This window comes from Sitophilus oryzae, unplaced genomic scaffold (assembly GCF_002938485.1).
Source record: "Sitophilus oryzae breed Bouriz unplaced genomic scaffold, Soryzae_2.0 scaffold_1507_pilon_pilon, whole genome shotgun sequence".
Classification (NCBI taxonomy): Eukaryota; Metazoa; Arthropoda; class Insecta; order Coleoptera; family Curculionidae; genus Sitophilus; species Sitophilus oryzae.
The window spans coordinates 972,729-997,188 of NW_022146178.1; the positions used below are offsets into that span (position 1 = coordinate 972,729).

The window sequence follows — 24,460 nt, forward strand, 5'->3', positions numbered from 1 at the left end:
TAGCAGTAATTATTTATAGGCCAGTAAGCGAGGAAAAAAAATAGGGTATTACCTCCGAATTCTTGACACCTGCACCGATTGACGTGAAATTTTAACAGTGAATAGAGATATATGTAAGAAACAAAAGTTGCATAGTAGCGATGGGGGTGAATGCCACCCCTTCTCGGGGGTGAAATATAAATCACCCATTTTAATTCCAAAAATCAATAAAGGAATGAATTCTAAACAAAAAATGTTCTATAACATTTTTTCAGAAAATTAATATTTTCCCAGTTATTTAGAATTGAAAATGTTGATTTTTCATCTAAAAACTGCATATTTTTTGCCATTTTTTATAAATAACTCGAAAATCTTGCGTTTTGTCGCAAAACTCATATAAAGCAAAAATGAAGCTTTTGGAATAGCGAATTTTTGTTTACTAAACAAAAATTAGCCGATACGGTTAATAATCGGCTATTATTAACCGTAGGTGTAATAATAGCCGATTTATCACTCTGTAAAGGTGATTTTTTATTTTTCGAAAACTAAATTGCAACCTTTTACCGTAAAATAATGGCGAAAGGACACATTTTTCGAAGAAAATGAATATGACCGTTTTTAAAGTGCTTGAAAAGACATGAAAATATTTGCAGTTATCTAAGATTCATATCTAAGATTCGTATTCTAAGATTCCCAATAACTACCGGGGAATTTCGGTCACCAGCACTATGAGTCGGCTCTATGGAAGGATACTGAGGAACTTAATTGAAGAGGAATACTCCAGCTACGAAGAAGAAGAGCAGAATGGTTTCAGAGGCGGAACATCATGTACAGATAATACCTTTGCATTGAAACAGATCATCGAGAGGAAATCTGCAATGAACTAGGAAGTTCATATAACATTCATCGATCTACAGAAAGCATATGATACAGTGCCAATAATAAAATTATGGGAAGTATTGCACGAATCAAGAATTAACGCAGTTCTGATAAAACCTGTACAAAATCTTTACCATGGAGGAAAATCATAAATAAAAAACGGTCAACGGTCTCTCAGAGGAAATTGCTATCACTAAAGTGCTCCGACAGGGTTACTGTATATCTATGGAAAAGAAAATGTAACGGAATGGCTATAGAACTAAATGACATATGCTTATACACCTTGCAATTTGCAGACGACCAGGACATAATTGCAAACGACAGAGATGACATGGAATGGTGCGGAAAATAATTGAAGAATATGCTAAATGGGGTCTCACAGTAAATACAGAAAAAACAAAGTACCTTCCAATTGGAACCAATACAGAAAATCATATTTTGGACAATAATATGGAAATTAGGGCATGTGAAGATACCTGGGTTCAGGTACCTGGGTTCGATATTTACAGGAGATTGAACGGACGATAGGGAAATAAACAACAGAGTAATACAGGCACGAAGAGCACTAAAATTAGAAGAAACAGGAAATATAATATATACGAGACACTAGTTAAAAGCATATTACTCTATGGATGTGAAACATGGCGACTCACTGAAAGGAAAAAAAAGGAAATTAGAGACAACAGAAATGGACGCGATTAGAAGAGCAATGAGAATTTCACGGAGGGATAAGATCAGAAACGAAGACATTAGACAACAGATTGGAATAGAGGGAACAATAGTAAATGATATAGAACAAAAACAATTAATATGGTACGGCCACGATCAGAGAATGCACAATGAAAGAATTCCAAAACAAGTCATTCATTGGATACCACCAGGTAAACGAAAGAGAGGACGTCCCAAGAAAACGTGGCTGGAAGGAATAAGAAGGTCGATGAGCGAGAAAAATCTGACCGAAGATCAATGGGAAAATCCCACAGGGTGGAAGTAGGCATCGGACAACGTCGTAGGACGTTCTGACCCGAATTTATATATATCTAAGATTCACCCTGTGTACATAGTTCCTCCAATATTTCATATTTTCAAGTTTTGAAAAATGACTTGAAACGTTCTGGGTGATAAATTGAAAACCTGTTTGGTATAACTATTTATTACAGTAACTGACAATGAAAAAGTTAATTTACTATGCAAATTTGCATATTTTATCACGCTTTATAGTTAGATGCACAACCTCTCTCAAAACATGTTTGATCTATCTATCGATCATCCTTGACCCGGTTAGCTGGCTGCAACTTAGCGCTGGAAATGTAATTAGGAACGACAACATCTCTGCGATGACTTAATTGGCAAATAGCAGGAAAATCTGTGACTTCCTACACGTAGTTCCTTTTCAATGTCCGCGACAAAGCAAATATTTGGATACGACACTCGATTGTTTTAACGGTCAACACGCAAAGGTCGTTGGGCGTTCGTCCAAAAATGTCGAAGGTTGCCGTGGGAAATGGAATAACCGATAAGGTTATGGATCATTTTTTTATAATTTTAAAATTAGCTAGTACGAAAAAAACAGAGAAAATAGGAACACGCAGAAGAATTACAATAGTTTATATTTTTACTTTATTTATTTGTATATTTTACTATATGCTGCTATATACTGATAAATAATAAATAATTACTATAGTCTGTCCAACGAGAAGATCCTTGACAGTGATAGATATGTCTGTCATTTTAATTTCAAAGTAGTTTATTTTATTTTACAAAGAAATAAGTTGGTACAACTGGAACGCATAGCAGGAAATATTTAAAATTTGATTGACAAGATGACAAGTTCATTCAAGTTCAAGACATTACTTCAAAATATTGTGAAAAAAACTGTATAAAACTGAAAAAATGTAATCGAGTTATTTTATTTAATAAAAACGGTATGTGTTAATACAAAACAAACAAGAAAAAGACACTACATACCAAAAAAATATAAAAAAGAACTATTATTTACTTTCAAGCTTTATGAAACTACCCGCATTTATGATTATATTTATTAATATAACTTATGTACAAATACAAATTTGTAATATTCCACAGGAATAAATAAAACAACATAGTTTTATTTTTTTTATAATATTATATTCTAAAGAGTTTTTTGGCAACACTGTTCCTTTATCATCTCGATAGATTTAAAACCACCAATAAAAAGATTGCTTTTGACCATCTTACATATTGCGCATATCAGTCAGACCTATTTGCGGATTGTAAATAAAAGGATTTACGGAAAAAAACTATGTTTACCAAACCATTTAATAAAATGTCATAACAAATCTAAAAAACAAATTATTATGCCTAACTGTAGTTTGGCAATCAATTATTAATGGTCACTAGCTATAAATAACTTATTTTATTGATTAACCATAGATACTGATAAATAAACCCAAAAAAGTATTTTTAAGTTAATTATGTATTTATGGGCGTAAATAATTTTGAATAAAGCATAGAGTCTTCACCCACCAAGGGGATACCGGGCATGGCCAAAGAAAATGGAACAACCTGTACAGGGTGGGTCAAATTCGACGCTTTTAAATGGAAACACCCTTTTCTATAGGAGATAGACGAAAACTAATATCGGTGTCTGGAACTCAATTTTCATCAAAAACAAGATGGTGAAAACCGCACATCAATATCTGTTACCGTTTCTGGAGTTACGGGGGTGTTTTCAAAAATGTGCATTTTTAACAAATAACTGTAACTTTTTGCTATGGAAAATTTTGTATTTCTATGAAAACATTTCCAAAGCACCTTTTACGTAGAATTTAATTGTTTTAGTATATTTTTTTTTAAATTAATAATTTAAGAGTTATCAACAGAAAAACTGATTTGTTATATGGGGACACACTGTATATTTTAATTTATTGAAAAGAATTTAAAATTATCTTTCCAAAAATATAGACACTTGATATTTTGCTCGATCCCTCGAGATATAGTGTATAAAAATTCGCCAGTTTTAAATAAGTAGGCTTTGAATGGCAATCTTCTGTAATGTAAAAAATTCTAGCTGTGAGCATCAATTAAAACGAAAATAATATTTGCTATGAGAGATGCAGAATTTTAAAACAATTTAAAATATATTTAACCAACATCAACATATTTAAACTATATCTAATAACAATAAAAATAAATAGCAAACCAGGACATAAGATTTTTGCTACAGGTGTTCGACATATCGACCGTCTTCTGTTATGGACAGACGGGGCAGTTTTTGAACATTTCTCGCGGAATTCATTAACTCAGTAGGGGTGAAAGATACCCTCTCATAACTCCTAAGTATTTCTAATTCTTGTCTAGATTATACAGAAGAATAAGGAACCTTTATTCTTCCGCAAATATATCCATAGAATTAGATCCATGGGCACTAAGTCAGGCGGCCTCGACGGCCAACGGCTGGATGCTTGGTCAGCTATTCAATTATTCTTGAAATTGGCTGCAGAAATTTGCTCTCGGCGTTCAGAAGCGGTGCGTCGTCTTGCTGGAAAAATATGTTTTCGAAGTTCCATTAAGGGCATATCATCAATGAGGGGTCCAAAGCCTACTAGTTAAAAGTGGCGAACTTTTAAAAATTCTGTATTTCGAAGGGGATTATAACAAAATATATACAGGGTGTCCCATATAAAAATCAAATTTTCTGTTGATAATTCCTAAATTATTAATTTTAAAAAAATTATGCTTAAACCATTAAATTCTACGTAAAAAATTGCTTTTGGAAATGTTTTCATAAAAATACAAAATTTCCCATAGCAAAAAAGTTACAACGATTTGTTAAAAATGAATATTTTTTAAAACACCCCGTAACAGCAAAAACGGTAACAGATATCGTTGTGCGGTTTTCACCATCATGTTTTGACAAAAATTGAACTCCAGACACCGATATTAGTTTTGTCTATTTCCTATAGAAAAGGGTGTTTCCATTTAAAAGCGTCTAATTTGACCCAACCTGTACAATTTCACATTATTCAGCTATATTACAGAATTCAGAACACCCCAAAAATGTGTTCAAAGTATTATTTAACGAATTAATCCACCTCAAACGCACACATATTAAGTATTTAAGGAATATTTAGCAAAATTTCTTTGGGGTACATAAAGAAATACCTAAGCAAATACAAAATGGTTTCCCTCCAGAATTCCCCAGCTTCAGATAAAATTTCGGTTTCCCCTTCTTTGTCCCATGTTTAACCTAAAACATCTCCTTAACGTTTTTTTCCCTAAGAAAGTTTTAATTTGTATACCGACAAAATTTACCAAGCACGAACTCCCTCATCAGAAAACATCATTTTCTTATTTTTATATATTTAGAAATGGAAATTTTTTGATTCAATAAGTTTAATAAGTTTGAGCCTTTGACTTTTCGGTCGAAAAACGTGAAATCTTTTAAACTTAGAGAAAGTAATAATTATTCATATTTATTTATTATTCTGATCTTTCGTTATTATTTCAGATGAAGCATACTTGAAATTAGCAATGGAAACTATGGAAGAACTGGATTGGTGTTTGGACCAATTGGAGACAATTCAGACGCATCGATCTGTATCAGATATGGCGTCATTAAAGGTAAGTGCTTTTCAATTTTTTAATTTTAAACACATTTTGTGTATAATGCCATTATACCTAAGTTTGACAATGTTTGAAATAATTTTTAAGTTGAGTCAAAAATAGTATTTTTGGAGATCTAATATAATTAAACATGTTTCAAAAATATTTTCGTAACATCAACAAACAAAACATCTGTATCTAAATTAGATCTTAAAAATATTTTAATGAACAACTAGTGTGCAAAGTCCTCTTGTATTTTATTTATGTACAGGGTGTGTCAAATTCCACGCTTTTAAAGGGAAACACCCTTTTCTATAGGAGATAACGAAAACTAATATCGGTGTCTGGAGCTGAATTTTTATCAAAAAACATGATGGTGAAAACCACACATCGATATCTGTCACCGTTTATGAGTTACAGGGTGTTTTTCAAAAATATGCATTTTTAACAAACCGCTGTAACCTTTTTGCTATGAAAAATTTTGTATTTTTATGAAAACATTTCCAAAGCACCTTTTTACGTAAAATTTAATGGTTCAAGTATAATTTTTTTAAAATTAATAATTTAAGAGTTATCAATTAGATCTTAAAAATATTTTAATGAACAACTAGTGTGCAAAGTCCTCTTGTATTTTATTTATGTACAGGGTGTGTCAAATTCGACGCTTTTAAAGGGAAACACCCTTTTCTATAGGAGATAACGAAAACTAATATCGGTGTCTGGAGCTGAATTTTTATCAAAAACATGATGGTGAAAACCACACATCGATATCTGTCACCGTTTATGAGTTACAGGGTGTTTTTCAAAAATATGCATTTTTAACAAACCGCTGTAACCTTTTTGCTATGAAAAATTTTGTATTTTTATGAAAACATTTCCAAAGCACCTTTTTACGTAAAATTTAATGGTTCAAGTATAATTTTTTTTAAATTAATAATTTAAGAGTTATCAACAGAAAAGTTGATTTTTTATTTAGGACACCCTGTATATTTTTAGTTAAATGAAAAGAACTTAAAATTACCTTTCCAAAAATATACCACACTTGATATTTTGTTATAGTCTCCTTCCAAATACAGAATTTTAAAAGTTCACCACTTTTAACTAGTAGGCTTTGGACCCCTTATTGATGATAATGCCCCTAATAGAACTCGAAAATATATTTTCCCAGCTAGACAACGCACCGCATCAGAACGCTGAAGTTATCAACAAATTTTTGTAGCCGTTATCACCAAATCCCAGCCGTTGGCCATCGAGACTGCCGGACTTAGTGCCTATGGATTGTTATCTTTCCGGAGGAATATAGGTTCTTATTTTTAAATTGCCTGTATAATCTACATACGAATTAGAAGTATTTAGCGGTTATGCGAGGTTATCTTTCACTCCCTCTGAGTTAATGAATTCCGTGAGAAATGTTCAAAAACGGTCCCGTCTGTCCATAACAGAGAAGACTGTCGACATATAGCAAAATCTCATGTTTTGGTTTGCTATTAATTTTTATTGATATAGTTTAAATGTGTTGATGTTGTTAAATATAGTTTTAATTGTTATAAAATTCTGCATCTCTCATTGCAAATATTATTTTCGTTTTAATTGCTGCTCACAGCTAGACTTTTCTTGAATTACATCAACAAAACGTTCAAAGCCTATTTATTCATAGTGGGCGAATTTTTAAAAAATCTATATCTCGAAGAGCAATCAAGCAAAATAGCAAGTATGCTATATTTTTGGAAAGGTAATTTTATATTATTTTCAATGAATTAAAAATATACAGGGTGTCTCATATAAAAATCAAAATTTCTGTTGATAAAGCTTTGGAGATGTTTTCATAAAAATACAAAAGTTTCCATAGAAAAAAAACTTACAGCGATATTATTTTTCATCTATCTCCTATAGAAAACTTGTATGTTTCCCTTTAAAAGCGTCCAATTTGACCCACCCTGTAAATTTTTATTTTTTATTAACTAATGAATGCTGTTAAATTTGTTTTTAATTGTAATTACAGAAGGCGATACTTACTATTAAAATTAAGAAAAGGTCGATAACAAAAAACAAGAATATAATTAATAACGTATAGGTGTTAATTTAGCTTGGTCAATGGAATTTTTTGAATCCCACATAAATTAAACACTGGAAAATTAAGGGTGACACAATGTTTTTTAATAGTTAGAAATACATTATTGTCCCGTAATATTAATGAGTACAATTTTATCCCAATATATATCTATATACTATCGAATTATAGAATGTAAGGTTTAGTTTGTATCTGAATAGGTGAACTAGTGCAGTGAAATTGAAATGAGTTATAAAAAAACACAAGTAATTGCATAGTTGTTGATAAATGATCAATATCTTTACTAATCTAAAAAAAACTTAAAAGCTAAAATACCCAGCCGTCTTTGACGCCGTTTTTTTTTCGATCGTATGGTATATTTCTTAATAAAATAATTAATATTTAAGGCATATAATATAGAACCATAAAAATAATATAGAACCAATAATAATATATAAATAATAGTCTCCTAGAACCATTTTTAGAGAAGAGGATAGAAAAATTTTGCTAATAAGACCAATATCAATAAATTATTATTGTTCATAAATAAACATAATATCTGAAAATAATAAAACTGACAACTGTCTATACAAAAATGCACCGTTCATTTCCCATTAAGAAATAACAGCAATAAATCGTTTCTTATTAGAAGCAATAAATTGGGGTTATCGTATTATTTAGGTATTTTTTCTTTATTAATTTTTGATTCAAACAGATTAAAATTAGAGTAGTATTTTAAAAAGTTTGACGTGGAAAAATACTTTAGAGTCATAAATATTTTACGGCTTAGAATGAATAAAAAACAGAGTCATACTATTTTATGAACCAAATTTCCCAAACAATAAATAAAGATTACTTATTTCCTTATATAGGGTGGGTCGATCAATAGAATATTTAGTTAATTAATTATAACTGTAATGGCGATGATAAAGGAAAGCAAGAATTTCCATTAACATACAAACTGGATAAATTGTTCTCATATTTATGTCAGCATGAGAAAAACAATATGGCGATATTATTATATAACTTGGTAATATTTGAGTAGTTTCATCTCGTTGGAATTTGACTTTCGAAAAATCCGTTTGCTAAAAATAAGCTTTTTATGTCAAGCAGTTTAAGCAGAATCGTGGTTAAGAAATTACCCAACTTTTTGGAACACCCTGTATGATTTTTTAAAAAAATTCAAAATATGTAAAAAAACCAAATAAATTATGCTTGTCCAAGCGTTTTGCCGAAAGACTGACCGTTTTTTAAATAACAAATATTGTAATATTTGAGGGGCGTTTTCACCCTCTTTGAATTTGAGATTCGAGAAACCCCTCCTTATTGAACTTCTACACCCCACAGGCAATCCGTTTGCGAAAAATCAGCTTTAAACGTCAAGCAGTTTAAGCAGAATCGTGATTGCTCAATGGTCATATTTTATGAAACACCCTGTATAAATTTATAAAAAATCTTAAAAATATGTAAAACAACAAAATAAAATATACGTGTTCAAGGATTTTTCCGAAAAACTCACCGGTTTTTAAATAAAAAATATTTTAATATTTGAGGGATACTTTCACCCCCTTAGAATTCGAGTTTCGAAAAATTCCTTCTTATCGAACCTCTACACCCTTACGTCAAGCGCTTTAAGCAGGATCGTGATTAATCAATGACCAGATTTTTCGAAACACCCTGTATACATTTTTAAAAAATCTTAAAATATGTAAAAAAACAAAATAAAATATAGGTGTTTAAGCGTTTTATCGAAAACATGACCTTTTTTTAAATAAAAAATATTGTAATATTTGATTTGGTGGTTTCACCCTCTTGGAACTGGAATTTCGAAAAATCCCTTCTTATCGAACCTCTACACCCTAGAATCAACCTGTGTGCCAAAATTGAGCTTCTTACGTTGAGTGGTTTGAGCAGGAAGCGAAACATATCCGAAAACTATTGTGCCATTCCCAAAATTATTTTTTTAATAATTCCTTCTCAAGGTAGAAATGGATTTTTAGAATATTTATGAGAAACAAATCCAGTGCCACTTTTTTTCATTTTGCATTATAAATTCGCGTCAAATACAAAATTAATATTCCCGCAGTGTAAAAATAACCTGAATAACGTCTTTTATAGATCGGACATAAAAATTCTCCCTCTATACACCCTCAGTTAAAATTAGTCGGATAAAAGTCTCATACAGCGTAAACAAAAAAATGAGGTTAACGTAATCAAATTATTAAGTGACTGACGTTCGCCTGAAGCTTTCGCTGTCTCCTCAAATAATTGTTTTATAATTTTTGAAAGAACCGTTTGTTAAAAATATAAGACACGAGGCCAAACACGTGCTATAGTATATTTTTAATAACACTTAATAATTATTACTCAATACACCGCCAAAAATAATATCGCAGCTGGTAACAGTGTTGATTCAAGTAGGAAAGCAAATATCATATCCTAGTAATATTTAGAAGGACACTAACACGTGTGGCAAATACCGCATGATTAGGTTTATTGTTGTAGAGCTATATCTCAATATATGTGTGTAACAAGAAAAAAAATATTGATAATATTAAAGACGTGACAACATAGGCTGGATGAGAAAGGCTCGGTCGACTGTACCCAGAAGTAAACATGTATACAAAAAATATTGTTTGACCGCGTTGAGATGTAAATAGTGTAGTCTATATTTTATTTTAAGTCTATGGGTGTAGTAGTTTTCAAATAGTAGAAAAAAATAACAAACTTTTAACTTTTTCCACTAATTATACTTCAAAATTTGCAAGTAATGTCATTTTGACCTTTGATTATCATCTGTAATTTTATTGTTTTTTAAACTAATTACACAAGTTTACAAATTCGGGTCAACTTTTGGACCCGAGCAGATGAGAACGATTCCTAACGTTATTTGATACCCTGAACTCAGATCTTCAATCTGTTTGTCAAGATTGGTTCTAGTTTTCGGTGTGGCCGAGTCGTACCCACTATGAGCCAGAACAACAAAATGTGTCCTCTGTACCACTTGTAAACCCACAGGACGTTTTACTGCCACCTCTTCACATTAAACTTGGCCTTATTAAGAACTTTGTCACAGCGCTCAATCGCGAAGGACCGGCTTTCCAGTACTTAACCAAATTGTTTCCAAAACTGTCATACCCAGAAATCAAAGAAGGAATATTTGTCAAACCTGATATTCGAAAACTAATGGCTGACGCAACGTTTACAAAATGTTTAACGCTTGATGAGGCAGCTGCATGGACATCGTTTCAAAGTGTTGTTCACAACTTTCTCGGTAATCGTAAATCACCGGATTACAATCGACAATTTGTTGCAAAATTATCACAAGATTGGAGCTCGAATGTCTCTCAAGATACATTTTCTGCATTCACATCTTGATTTTTTCCACAAAACTTGGGCGACACGAGCGACGAGCAAGGAGTGCGGCTACACCAAGATATAGCGAAAATCGAAAGATGATACCAAGGATTTTGGGACGAAGGCATGATGAGCGATTATTGTTGGGTCCTAATCCGTGAAACAGATCCCAAGCAGTATAAAAGACTCAGTTCAACCTCTGTTCATTTCTGATTTATATTGTTTAATTCAATAAATGACCGTTAACGGTCAAAAATAGTAAAATAATGAATTTGTTGAATATTTCGAAACGATGTACTTTAACAGCCGTTAAACGGTAGCCTACTAAAATGCCGTTAATAGATATTGTGACGTCGTTCATGTCGGCGGAAAGTAATGCCTACCTATACGCATTTTGCAAGAGCACCTGTGGCTCCGTGGTTAAGGCTATCACGATCGCTTCGTGAGCGCATGGTCCGTGGTTCAAATCTCACGCCGACCAAGACTTTTTTATTTTTTTTTTTGCTTATAGCGTGATCTTATTGCATTGGTTTCACTCTTTTTTGTTGGATTGGTTTAATTATTTGGCGGGTTGGTTAGCGTGGTTATTTGGAGGGTGTTAATTCATTGGTTAGTTGGTCATTTGATGGGGTTGGTTGGTTTTTACTAATTTATATTTGTTTTTTATATTTTTTTATCAGTGTCGAGGTTAGTTGCGTTGGTTAAGTTGGTTATTTGGTGAGGTGGATAGCGTTGGTTAGTCCTTATAAAATTCCTATATTTTATAAAGCCCGTCAAGTGCGTCACATCAACGACGTCATACCTATTAACGGCATTTTAGTAAGCTACCGTTTAACGGCAGTTTAAGTACAGCCATTTCGAAAACTAGATCCAATCTTAAAAAATGGACTGCTGATTTGGATTCAGCTCCAAAAATTATCCTAAAAATTGCTTTTAGTTGCTCAGGTCCAAAACCGTGTATATTTGTGTTATTAGGCTTTCTTTATGAATGCAACTGACTCCTGCAAGCTATTATTTTGATATTTTATTAAATTTAATTGCATTTTTTAAACATTATGAATGATCATAAAAAAGAATAAAGTATTAAGTTTCATTCAGAACCTCGCAATTAGCGGAATAAATTAGTGGTTTCAATTAGGGTAGAAGTTTGTTCCTTTAATTTCAATGTAAGTATTCAGAACGTCAAAATTAGTGGTAGCCAATTTCATTTAGTAGAAAAAGTTATCAAACTTTTAACTTTTCCGCTTTGGTCTTTGATTATCTTCCGTTAAGAGAAATTGTGGTTAGAAATCAATCGAATGATCGCAAACTAAAAAGTATAAAGTGTAATTGAAACCACTAATTGGGAGGTCTGAATGAAGCTTAATTGAAACCACTAATTTATTTAATTAAGTTCGAAGTTCTGAATGAGGTTTATTCACTATTATGAGGTTAAAAAAGTGTGATTAATAGGAAATGTATTGACTTCTTTAAATAAAAAGATTAAGGAAGAATTATAATGATATCCATGTACATTCTTCCATTAGAGATGGAATCGACATGATGAACCTATTTTTGACAGTTCTGCTTGACGTTGTTTCTGTTATTTATCATTTATTCTACCACTGGTTTTGTTCAGAGGTAAATCTGAAGCATAGAAGCATATATTGTGTCAGAACTTAAATTTACAGTGACATTATTGCAAACTCCAAAAAATACTGTAAAATAGTTAGTTGTCAAAAATCGAGATAAATATGGGAATGCGAAATATTTTTTTTACCTTTTTAGTTTTTTTTTGTATTTGGTGTTAAAATAATCATCAGCTCTTTCCAGTAGTATTATTTAATATTAAGGGTCCAGGGGGAAAACATGATAAGCGCCATATTACTAATTTTACTGGAGGATACTGGACGGCTGGTGGTTATCAGGTTATTTCCGTGTATTCTTTCTATAGGCATATATTATAGAATTTGATACCTTATTGCCCTGCAGAATTTATACATTTTGGAGGGACCAGTTAGACCCTTTGAATAAGAAGACTAAGGAAGGATCATATCAAAAATAGGTACACCGCGATGGGACTCAAATATGGCCGACTTAAATTCCGGTTTATCAGTGTCGTTCTAATTTTATTTAAAAAATGTAAAACTATGATGTAGAGTAGACGTGGGGTAGACTCAATAATTTGTTGTTTTATTTTACGTTGTGAATAAATGTTGGTAATTATTAAAATTGTTATAAAAATATATAATTCTAATAAAAATAGATAAGTTATAATAAGTATTTATTAACACAAACATCCGATACGCTGCTGAAGCAGGTAAGTCAAATTAATGTATCTAAATTCTTTGACATCTAATCTTTGGCAAGTAATAAATAAAAGCTAAAATGCAAGAAAAATATATAATTTAGTTAATTTAAGTGAATTTCATAAATGATCGGTTTACTACACGTATGTATATTATATTATAGTCACTTACTAGCGAGAAGTTGTTCCATTATTTCACTCAATTTTTGCCGAGATCTACCGCACGCTACACAACCAACTATTTTAGAGTCTTTTTCGATAAATCGCGATAGTGTCACTGTTAATTTAAGTTCTGCCACAATTTCCATCTAGATTTACTACCTTTATACAACTATCAGTAGTAGAATAAATAATAAATAACATAAAATAAGCTCCGTAAAGACTGACAAATCCACAAAATTTCAAATCAAATTCAAATGTTTCAAATGAATCGTCAAACAGAACTGTCAAGGATCCATCCCCACCCTAGAGTGCTTTTTCCGCCCACCATGCATGAATACATGGATAGCATTATGCTCCTTCCTTAGTCTTCTTATTCAAAGGTTAGACCTACTATAAAATTTTAAAATCCTAAAATTGAGAAATTAGCGCTTATCAAGTTTTCCCCCTGGACCCTTCATATGGCAGTAATCATATCGAATAAATCTTAAATATGCTAAATTTATTTAGTAAAAAGAAACAGTCTCCCAGTGGAACGGATATTTATTGGCAATTTCATAGAATCTTCATTTTTAACGTTTAAATTTTATGTCCACTAAACTGGACTTCGAGAAGGTCGAAGCTTCCCATTCAATTATTAACTAGCAATTTTCTTTTGTACTAATGCCAGCTTTTAGAGCGGTAGAGGTCAAGAATAATTAGTCTGGTAATAGTCTACCATCATTTCTATTAGAAAAGTATAAAATAAATTTGATGATATTTTTACATTCAATGACCTTACGACAACTTTATTACGTACGCTATTAATAGTTATGTCTAGGTTTTTGTAGTTAAATTTGTATAAGAATTATAATTATATTATTGTCTTCTAATATAATATGCATATAAGATCTGGTAACTCTAATAATTCAAATTCAATTAAAAAATATATTCAGATGTTTCTAAAAGAGTGATTATTTTTGTATTCGTCTACCCTACATCATAGTTTTACATTTTTTAAATAAAATTAGAACGACACTGATAAACCGGAATTTAAGTCGGCCATATTTGAGGCCCATCGCGGGTTTACCTAAGATTTTTGATATGCTCCTTCCTTAGTCTTCTTATTCAAAGGGTCTAACTGGTCCCTCCAAAATGTATAAATTCTGCAGGGCAATAAGGTATCAAATTCTATAATATATGCCTATAGAAAGAATACACGGAAATAACCTGATGTTTCTAAAAGAGTGATTATTTTTGTATTCGATCTGCTTTTGTTTATTGTACAGGGTGTCCCATTTTGGTTGAAATCATATGGTATCTCCGTTATTAGTGAAGATAGAAGGGTGCGGTTTGCACAAACCTGTGCCACTTTTTTGTCAAACGGAAGATGCCGTAAACAAAATTTTCATAGCTCTCTTTGTTTCTGAGCTACAGGGTCTTTTTGAAAATTTTGCAATTTGGGACCCTCCTGTATCTCTGTTACTGTTAAATCTATTGAGATGGTGAAAACTGTTTATTGTAGAACTTTTTACGTAGAATATAGCGACGTAGTCTGTTGCTCTACGAAAAGAATATTTTTAAAGATATGAACTAAAGTTATGTTTTCTTAAATGGAACACCCTGTATATTAATGAATTAAATGATCGGACTTGCCATAAGCTTCTCAAAAATGTATAACACTCTATATTTATTTTCATTATTTAATGCAATATTTAAAAAAATATATTAAAAGATCATATTTATTAGTAGGCCATGATTGATAATAAAAGAAACTAAAGAATTATTAAAAGTAATATTGCTATCTGTCTTTTGTTTTATTTTGAGAGCCACTAATTAATTCTTTGTATATTAGGGAAACTTAAATCTCTACCGCTATTTGTAAATCTTGGAAGCTATCTTATTGGAACTTTTAAATATCCCTTTAGCTAATTTACGTGAAATATAGTTTCAGCAAGATGGGGCTTCCCCTCACAACTTAACTTACAACGAAAATATTAGAATTTTGCTAAATTATTATTTCTCAAATCAATGAATTGGAACCAATATGATGACCTCCCTGATTCCCGGATTTGTCCGTTCTCGATTTCTGATTTTAGGGATTTTTGAAATATGAAATATATCGTGGCAACTAATATATAAACATACAATGTCGAACACCTGGAAAATGCTTTAATAATGCAAGCTTTTAGATATTTGCTAACCCATCCCATTATAATAAATTCCGTTATAAAAAAGAGAAAAATATATTCAGAGGTTCAGTGGTAACAATTCAAAAGTAAAATATATTAATCCCAAATAAAATTTTAATATGTGTATGTCTATTTTAGTAAATACCATTTTGATTTTGTTATTTATCACGGCCTACTAATAAGAAAATGATATATTTTAAATATTGCAGTAAATATTGAAAATAAATATCAAGTGATATATATATATATATATATATATATATATATATATATATATATATATATATATATATATATATATATATATATATATATATATATATATATATATATATATATATATATATATATATATATATATATATATATATATATATATATATATATATATATATATATATATATATATATATATATATATATATATATATATATTTGTATATATATTTGAGAAGCTCATAGCAAAGCGGATCATACGACTTTGTAGATTGTATTTTAGTTTATAATCATCTGCTGATGATGCTAACATGGTTAGCGAAACGCGCGTCCAGTGTAAAAGTAAAAGTGTTTTGGTGTATTGTGGTGATTTAGTGTTTTATTTTGCTGTGTAACACCAAAGGTTCCAACCCTCAACTGTAATAGAGGACAAAGATGAGGTTTTTACATCATTAATGCTACTTTTTTATGAACCTAAAGATACTATACACAGTGCTGCCACCATCGGAGAATATCTTAAACAACTAGTACATACAAATACACGGGTTTAAATACCGAGTATACGAAAAATGTATTATTTAATTTTCTAAAAATGTTAGGAAGTACAAGTTGTGAAGATTCTAAAAATAAAAAAGTAAATATTTTGATAATTTCAGATGGTTTAACTTGTATAATAATTTATTATTCCGGTGAGAAAAAACTTTTTAGATGAGTTCAGTTACGGTAGCGATGTAATTCTCATTACTAGACTTTTTATATATATATATATATATATTATAAATATACAGGGTGTTCCATTTGAAAAAACCTAACTTTAGTTCATATTTTCAAAAATATTTTTTTCGTAGAAAAACAGACTACGCCACTGTATTCTACGTAAAAAGTTCTACAAGAATCAGTTTTCATCTTCTCGATATCATCTATAATAACGGAGATACGGGGGCTGTCCCAAATTGCAAAATTTTCGAAAAGACCCTGTAGCTCAGAAACGAAGAGAGCTATGAAAATTTTGTTAACGGCATCTTTCGTTTGACAAAAAAGTGGTACAGGTTTGTGCAAACCGCACCCTTCTATCTTCACAAATAACGGAGATACCGTATGATTTCAACCAAAATGGGACACCCTGTACAGCTCACTCTAGCACTGTATCAGTCGAAATATAAAAATAGTAGTATTTATTTTGACCTCAATTTTTGTAGATGGGGTACCGGATATTTTCTGTATCATAAATTTTGTATATCATCACGGGTTTAAAAACAAATAATGTATTGATTATAAAATGTCTGTTTTAAAACAGGATTGAAGTTTTCCTGTCAATAATTCTATTTCATGTTGCTCGAATGCTAGATTTTGTACTTGTAGAGGTCAGGAGTGTTTAAAAATAAAATCAGTATAATTATAATAGATTGTATTAGTGAAATTATGTTTACCATTTTTTATATTTACTGAATATGATTTTTTTAGATACCAATCATATACTTAATTACTCAAAATATATAACTATATTTGATATCAATTAAACTTTTCTTTACGTAATCGAGCGTGCGATTTTCAAATTCATTGTTGCCAACCATGGAAATATTCGGCGCCGGGCTGACTAACTGGATTTAAATTCCGCGCTGGGGATTCAGGTGGTAGCTCTGCTGTAAAAAAAAGTCAAGTTGCCGTATTCATTTATTTATTTCCTGACATTGTCATTCGTTTTGACACTTTGGTTTTGTATTACGAGTTTTTGGTTTAAATAAATAGTTAGAAAACGAATGACGATGTCAGGAAATAAATAAATAAATGTGGCAACTTGACATTTTTTGCAGCAGAGTTACCACCCAAATCCCCAGCGGGAAATTTAAATTAAAGTTCAGCCAGCCAGTCAGCCAGGCGCCGAATATATCCATGGCTGGCAACAATGAATTTAAAAATCGCGCCTTCGAATACATAACGAAAAGTTTAATTGATAACAAATATACAGGGTGGCCCATCGAAAACGTTCCGCAAGGCATAACGGTTAGGGTATTTTTTTTCAAAAAATCCAAAAACACGGCAATTTTGTTTGTGAGTGGGACAACTTTTGCTCCAAAAATCTCTATTCTCTATAGTTCCCCGCCTCGTTTTTGAAAATCAGACGCTGCAGAGAAATAAGTAAATTACCAACAGATATTCAGGCTGAGGCGACAAACGCCATATCCAAATTACTTCCATTTAAATTCCGAATAACTTATGAAAAGGAATACAAACATTTTCAAAAATGGAAGCAATTAAAAAACGTGCGAGAAGAAATAAAGTTTTTAACCTATCCTCGCTGTTAAAGTATCATTTAATCTACCCTTATGGTTAAAGTACCGTCTGATCGAATAAAAACCGCGTCAATGATGGCTATGAAATGAAGATCGCTGTCATTTTATATGTAAAATTATATAAGAAATGTCATCGATCGTCATTTCCAAGCCAACTGGACGCCGTTTTTTTTCGATCATACGGTACTATTTTATCTACTATTATTTATCGATATAAAGCTATATTTTAACAGTTGCTGTGGAAAAAAGTATTTTTTTATTTGCTGTAAAACAATGGCGTTAATGTTTTTCACGCCTACGATTTGGAATGTCTATGTGCCAGTGCGTATATGCATTTCCATTTTATTGGTCAACTGGAATTATAAATGGATATAATTCATTGAAATATTGCATACGTGCGGACCGTTGAAACAGAATTATTTCGTTTTGTCAATAAACGTATAAATATGAAATTTGCGCGACCGTAGAGTGGTTTTTGATTTTGGCACCGAATCAAATTATCCACGAGTTCGACATAGCGGATTTAGCTGTTTAATAATTGCAACATTTAATTAAATTTATTTCGCGCACAAATATAAACTTCTCTTTCTCGTTGCTCTCATGCTCTCAATAACCGGAATTGTTACAATTTTTGGCGACGAATTATGTGTACAAAATTGGAAGCCGCAGTGGTCAGTTTGAAATATAAATTATTATAGGTAAAGAGTTTTAAATAATTCCAAACAAAATTACTGATCAATGAAATTATTGTTTATTGTTGTTAAAGGAGAATTTATTTTTGTTGTGTTGGATGTTCAAAATAAAATATATAAAAAAAGAATACTTTTTAATTTCAAAAAATATTCACTTTTTAGTTCTCCATCTAACAAAGGAATATTATACAGGGCGTTCTATTAAAAAAAAGCGAAGAAAAATGATTTTATACCGGGTGCGTCTCAAAAGTGGCTCACCCTTTTTTATTTTTTTAGATAGAAAAACAAAATTTGGTATGTTAGTATATGACATAAATTAGGATTGATTGACGTTTTCAATTGTTTTTGATCACTTCGTGTTTCACCGGAAATGACTACAACTTTTGATTTTTAAATGACACCCTCCGTATACTTTTACTTTATTCGATAAAAAATGACAGTCTGAATAGAATGACATGCCATCTGTCAACTTTTGACATTTTCACATATGGTTTATTTGAAATTGTAATATGCGGTTCAATATGGTGGTACCAAATTATTCGTAAAAAAATGCTTTTTCCAAATATGCTAATGAGCCACACTTGTTCCATTTGAAAAAATCGAGATATGATTAAAAATACAACTTGGGCATCTTTTAACCGGCCAGGAAAAACATTAGATGATCAAAACTATTTTTCCAATGCTCCTTGATTAAAAATTAATGTTTTTCACACAACATGGCACTCTAGATTGAAATTTAAAATACGATTTGTTTTTAAGCGAAAATGTCAAAAGTTGACATATGATATGTCATTCTATTCAGAGTGTAATTATTCTATTGAATTAAGTAGAAATATACCGAGTGTCCCATTTAAAAATCAAAAGTTGTAGTCATTTCCGGTGAAACAGGAAGCGACCAAAAACAACTGAATGCGTCAATTAATCCTAATGTATGTCGTATACTAACATACCAAATTTCGTTTAATTATTTGAACAAATAAAAAAGTTATAGGGGTTAGCCACTTTCGAGACGCACCCGGTATTTTATAAAGTTTGCGGCCTAGAATTTTGAACACCCTTTATGGTTTAAGATCACGATATTTATAGCAAAGTAATTACAGGCCAACTAGAGTAAATATTTAGTACAGTTTTGATTTCAGAACATCTCTTGTATTTTTAATATATTTTTTTTAAATCTGAAAATCTATTTATCCTCCCACACTTTTTTGAACCATCCTGTAGAAGTTAAAATACCTGAAGTACCTAGTTCCTGAAATACATCCTAACCCTAACACATACTTTAGGTTGGAACTTATACAAAATTCCTATAAGTTTTTAATTATAGGAGTCACATCAAAATGTGATACAATGTGAAAAAAACAAAAATTTAAAAAACACTATAGTTGTATTGAAAAATATGTCGGTCACAAAGTTAGAGCTTGTAAATTTTCAAGAAGATAAAGAAAAGCCAAAAAATTCACGTCACTGAATTGACTCACATTTAGCTAAAATTTGCGATCAATAAGTAATATTATTAATTGTTTTAGCATCACTAATCTTAAAATCCTCTAACACAGTATTGCCAATAATTCAACCATTGTTAATCGGTCCGTAGTAGAACACTCTTTTCTCTTAATTTTAATTAATCAGTTTTGGGAGTTCAGTCAAATTATGACAGTTTTTTTAATAACAAACGAAATTATGAATTACCCTGGAATCTATCATCTGGAAATCAAATAGGCGCGGAACAATCTGCGAATGACAGCTGCTGCCAGCCTTAATTTGGTGTTGAGCAATGGTTACGCAATCTGTTGTCAGTGTATTTCGTCCCTGTTTTGTTACTGTGCCGTTCCCATCTTGGAAGCGTCCAAATTGCCAAAGTTAATTTAATTAAACCATTAACAAAGTGATTAAGGCAGGTCATTAATATATTTCGGTGTTTTTTGGTGGAAAATATTTTAGAGACATTAGGTTTGAAGACGCTGAAAAAAAAATAAAAAATTGAAAGACATTTTTTGTAGTAGTGGGAACTATCGAATGAATACTATCGAAACATTCGATAGTTGCAATTCATTCGAGTAATTCGATAGCTAGTAAAAAAACATTCGTTGAAAACTATTCGAATAAAAATTATCGAATAGATGCGTCATCTGCCTTGAAATATTGTATTCTAGTAATCTGCTTCTAGGTTAGCGAGTTTCCACAGCAAAACCATTCATTTATAAAATTCATTCATTTATCTGTCATGGGATCCATTATTAATAAAATATTAACTGGATTTTAGTTGTCGCCCGGCGACGTAGGTTTTTCTTTCCGAGAAACCCGACAGCGTGGTCAGTGGCAATGCTAGAAAGAAACCGGCATCTTTGATTTTGCCGAGTCATATACAAGATAAGGACACATTATTTTCTTTTATTGAGGTGCTAGTATTTACACAGAAAATACATTATGAAGGGCGCTGTTGCCATATATTGGTATTAGTTGATATTAGCAAAGAATATTATTGTTTGGCTTTAGTTAGTTAGGGATAGTATGTCTATATATTTTGCACTTTTTTTATTAATATTCTGTTGTTAGGTTAGGTTAGGTTAGATAATAAAATATTTTGGATGTAGGAAAATGATCTTTAATGTTTTTAAACAAAGATTGGTTTAATAAAAATAATAATAACAGTAATAATTTATTATACCCATTAACAACAAAATTTAAAATAATTTAATATAAACATTTTTTTTACGTAGTAGCAAAATATAAACAACAAATTAGATGTCAAAATTATTTATATTAGATCCTATTTAAAAATAATATAGTCTTTAAATTTTTTGGCATCGTTGGTTTATTAAATAATAATAATTACAGAACTAATTTGTTATATTAACAACAAACTTTAAAATCAAGGAAATATAAACATTTATTAATTTTCTAAGCATGCAGTGTAATGGAAGGAAAATATAAAATGAAAAATTAGAAATCAAAATTATTTATATTAGGTAATTTTATATTATTATTTAAAAATAATATTTACTTTTAAGTTGGCATTTACTAAAAAATAAATGAAATATTTCTTCGCAAAAAACTACGTAAAAAGAATTAGCATAAACAAAATACAAACATCGTTAACTTTTTTTTTAAATTGGCACGGGTAAACTTCAAGTTCATCTCATCTCTTAAAAAAATTGCTACTTCTCAAAATTTCCCATTAAAAATAGACCATATATACCATATAAAATAAAATAATTGAAAGATCGGACTACCGAAAATCACACAAATTTTCGGAAGAATTTTGACCATCTGTACACACACACACAATCGTCAATTAAAAAAAACTACTATTTTAGTATTTTAAATATTTTAATAAACGCAAAAATAGCACAGTATTTATAAGGTGAAGTTATAAAAATTTGGAAGAACTAATAATGCACTGACGCACACAAAAATCAAACGAATACCTACTAAATTTCATTGATCAAAAGCATTCGATAGTCGTGGCTCAACGATAACCATTTAGTCGCACGGCAAGGTTGTCACATATGCTTTAGTATACAAATGAATGAATGGTTTTATTCGAATAAAACCATTCGATAGTTGAAATCATTCATTCAGTAACCATTCGATAGTCTAATTCATTCGATAGTTCCCATCGCTAATTTTTTGTGTCAATAATTTCAATAATTTGGTGGTTTTGTTTTACATTGAATTAGTATGGTTAAATACCATAATATGATCGACATCAGGGTTGGCTTGGAAATGAAGATCGCTGTCACTTTATATGTAAATTTTTTGTCGTATGGTAAATGCCACTGATTCGTAATTTCCAAGCAAAAATAAATATATATACGCTACAGACATTTAAGTAAAATTCATAAAATTGTAAGGTGATTATTATCTCCAAAAAAATTCTCTATGGGTATTTCGCCACTGCACTACAAGAAAATCTACAAAATAAAATAGCTATTTTTTGTAAACACTTCTGCGTTAAACCAAAACGGACACTGCTTGTCAGAAGTTATGTTTACAGTTATACAAATTTGCCTAACAAAGAAAAAAAATGCTTAACGTTTCGGAAAGTTTATCTCTTTCCGTCGTCGGAAGCAAAAAAATACAAAGAATAAGAAAAAAACTATTTAAAATATTTAAATTCAACTATTCGAGAACACTTTACTTTTTTAAAACAGATGCGTCTACAAGAAACCGTTGAGATTCTTGTAGACGTATAATATACACGGTGTCCCATATAAAAATGCACACTACAGAGATCTCATATACCAGAAGAGCTGCAAAGATTACATAAAGAAATTAAGAAAATGTTGTGCCTCTTGCTGAACCTTATCAAACATTATGTCTCAAAATCTAAAAAAATCCGATTACTTCCAAATATATTAGGGAAAAGTCGAATTTAAATGTTGAAATTTAGATGTTGTTTTTATTTTTTATTTTTTACTGTATTTGAAAAGATAAAACAATACAAATTTTCTTTAAATAGAGATAAATTATTTGATTGGCAAATAACTAAATGATTTTTTTTATAACAAATTTAACAGACATTAAAAAATTATATTAATGTTGAAAGAAAATTAATTACTCACCGTCTAGAACAAAGGCAATGAAAGAATCAAGAAAAAAAATAAAGAGAATTGTTTCCATTATAATTTAAATATAAAAAATATATCCAATATTATGGTCAAGATTAACAAACATGTTTACTTTAATTAAATTTATTAGTTCTATAATAATATTTTGAACTGATTTTTTTTTGTTTTTTTCTCGCATTATAGTTGTATTTGTCAAATACCGTATCTGTTTGTCTGGTTAATATTGGAACGATAGATAGTTTAATCAAATAATTGAGAACTTTATACCAGATTTAGTTAGGTTTTTTTTCATCACATGACATCACTGATTTCTAATTGGAATTGTAAACATTTTTTGTGCGCATTTATTAGTAAAATTTATAAAAAAATGTCCATTTAATCACACAGACTTTATTTACTTTTTTTTTCTTATGAATGTATTGTTAATAACGCCAGTATTTTATTATAAATATAAAAGGTAACGGTAAAATATTTATATTGAAAATGAACCGTATAGGTACATAAATTTATGGGATACACAATAACAAAAAGGGTAATAAATTTTCTGAAAACAAAATTCCTTTTGTGTCTGACAATTTAAAAGTCGGATTTTTATTGTTGATAAACCATATATATTAAACAGGTTTCTTGTATTTTATAATTATAAAGGAATTATTCCCGCATATTTACGTTTAATGATAATATGTCGATATCCTATAATTTACAACTGAATTACTATAGGAATTTAAATAAATATATCTATTACAGATTTTTGATTTTTCAGTCAGTCGTTTATTTGTTTTATAAGGATTATTTTTAGATTAATAATAAGATTTCATAATGATAGTTTAAATAGTTGTAAAATATCTATGAACTAAGATTTATTTAGACGTAGATACAGTTCATACCAAATAAACTTTTAGTCACGTGATTAAGCTTGACCGGCACAGCGTTGCCCACTTTTATATATTTTCTTTTAATTAAAACATTTTAGGAAACAGAAATAAATTTATTATAAATATATAAACAGTTAATATATAAACAGTTATTATTTACATCGACAAAACTCACCTTTTTAACAGCACTTATGGAACATAAAGGTCTATTACTACCGCTTTCCCGTTCAAAATATTCTAATAAAGTTGCGATGAGTTTTTACGGCTATTATGCTATCTTGTTTGAACACTATTTATTTAAACCAAAAACTCGTAATACAAAATTAAATTGTCAAAACGAATGACA

At 30.3% G+C, this 24,460-nt stretch overlaps 1 protein-coding gene across 12 annotated transcripts in view; it reads left to right on the plus strand.

Moving 5' to 3' along the window:
• LOC115878260 (cAMP-specific 3',5'-cyclic phosphodiesterase) overlaps nucleotides 1–24,460 on the plus strand; it is a 743,109-nt gene that overhangs the window by 517,572 nt on the left and 201,077 nt on the right. For all 12 annotated transcript variants that reach the window (XM_030894688.1, XM_030894691.1, XM_030894682.1 and 9 more), the window contains one exon: nucleotides 5,348–5,460. In XM_030894688.1, coding sequence (XP_030750548.1) covers nucleotides 5,348–5,460 — 113 coding nt within the window. The remainder of the gene's footprint in view (nucleotides 1–5,347; nucleotides 5,461–24,460) is intronic.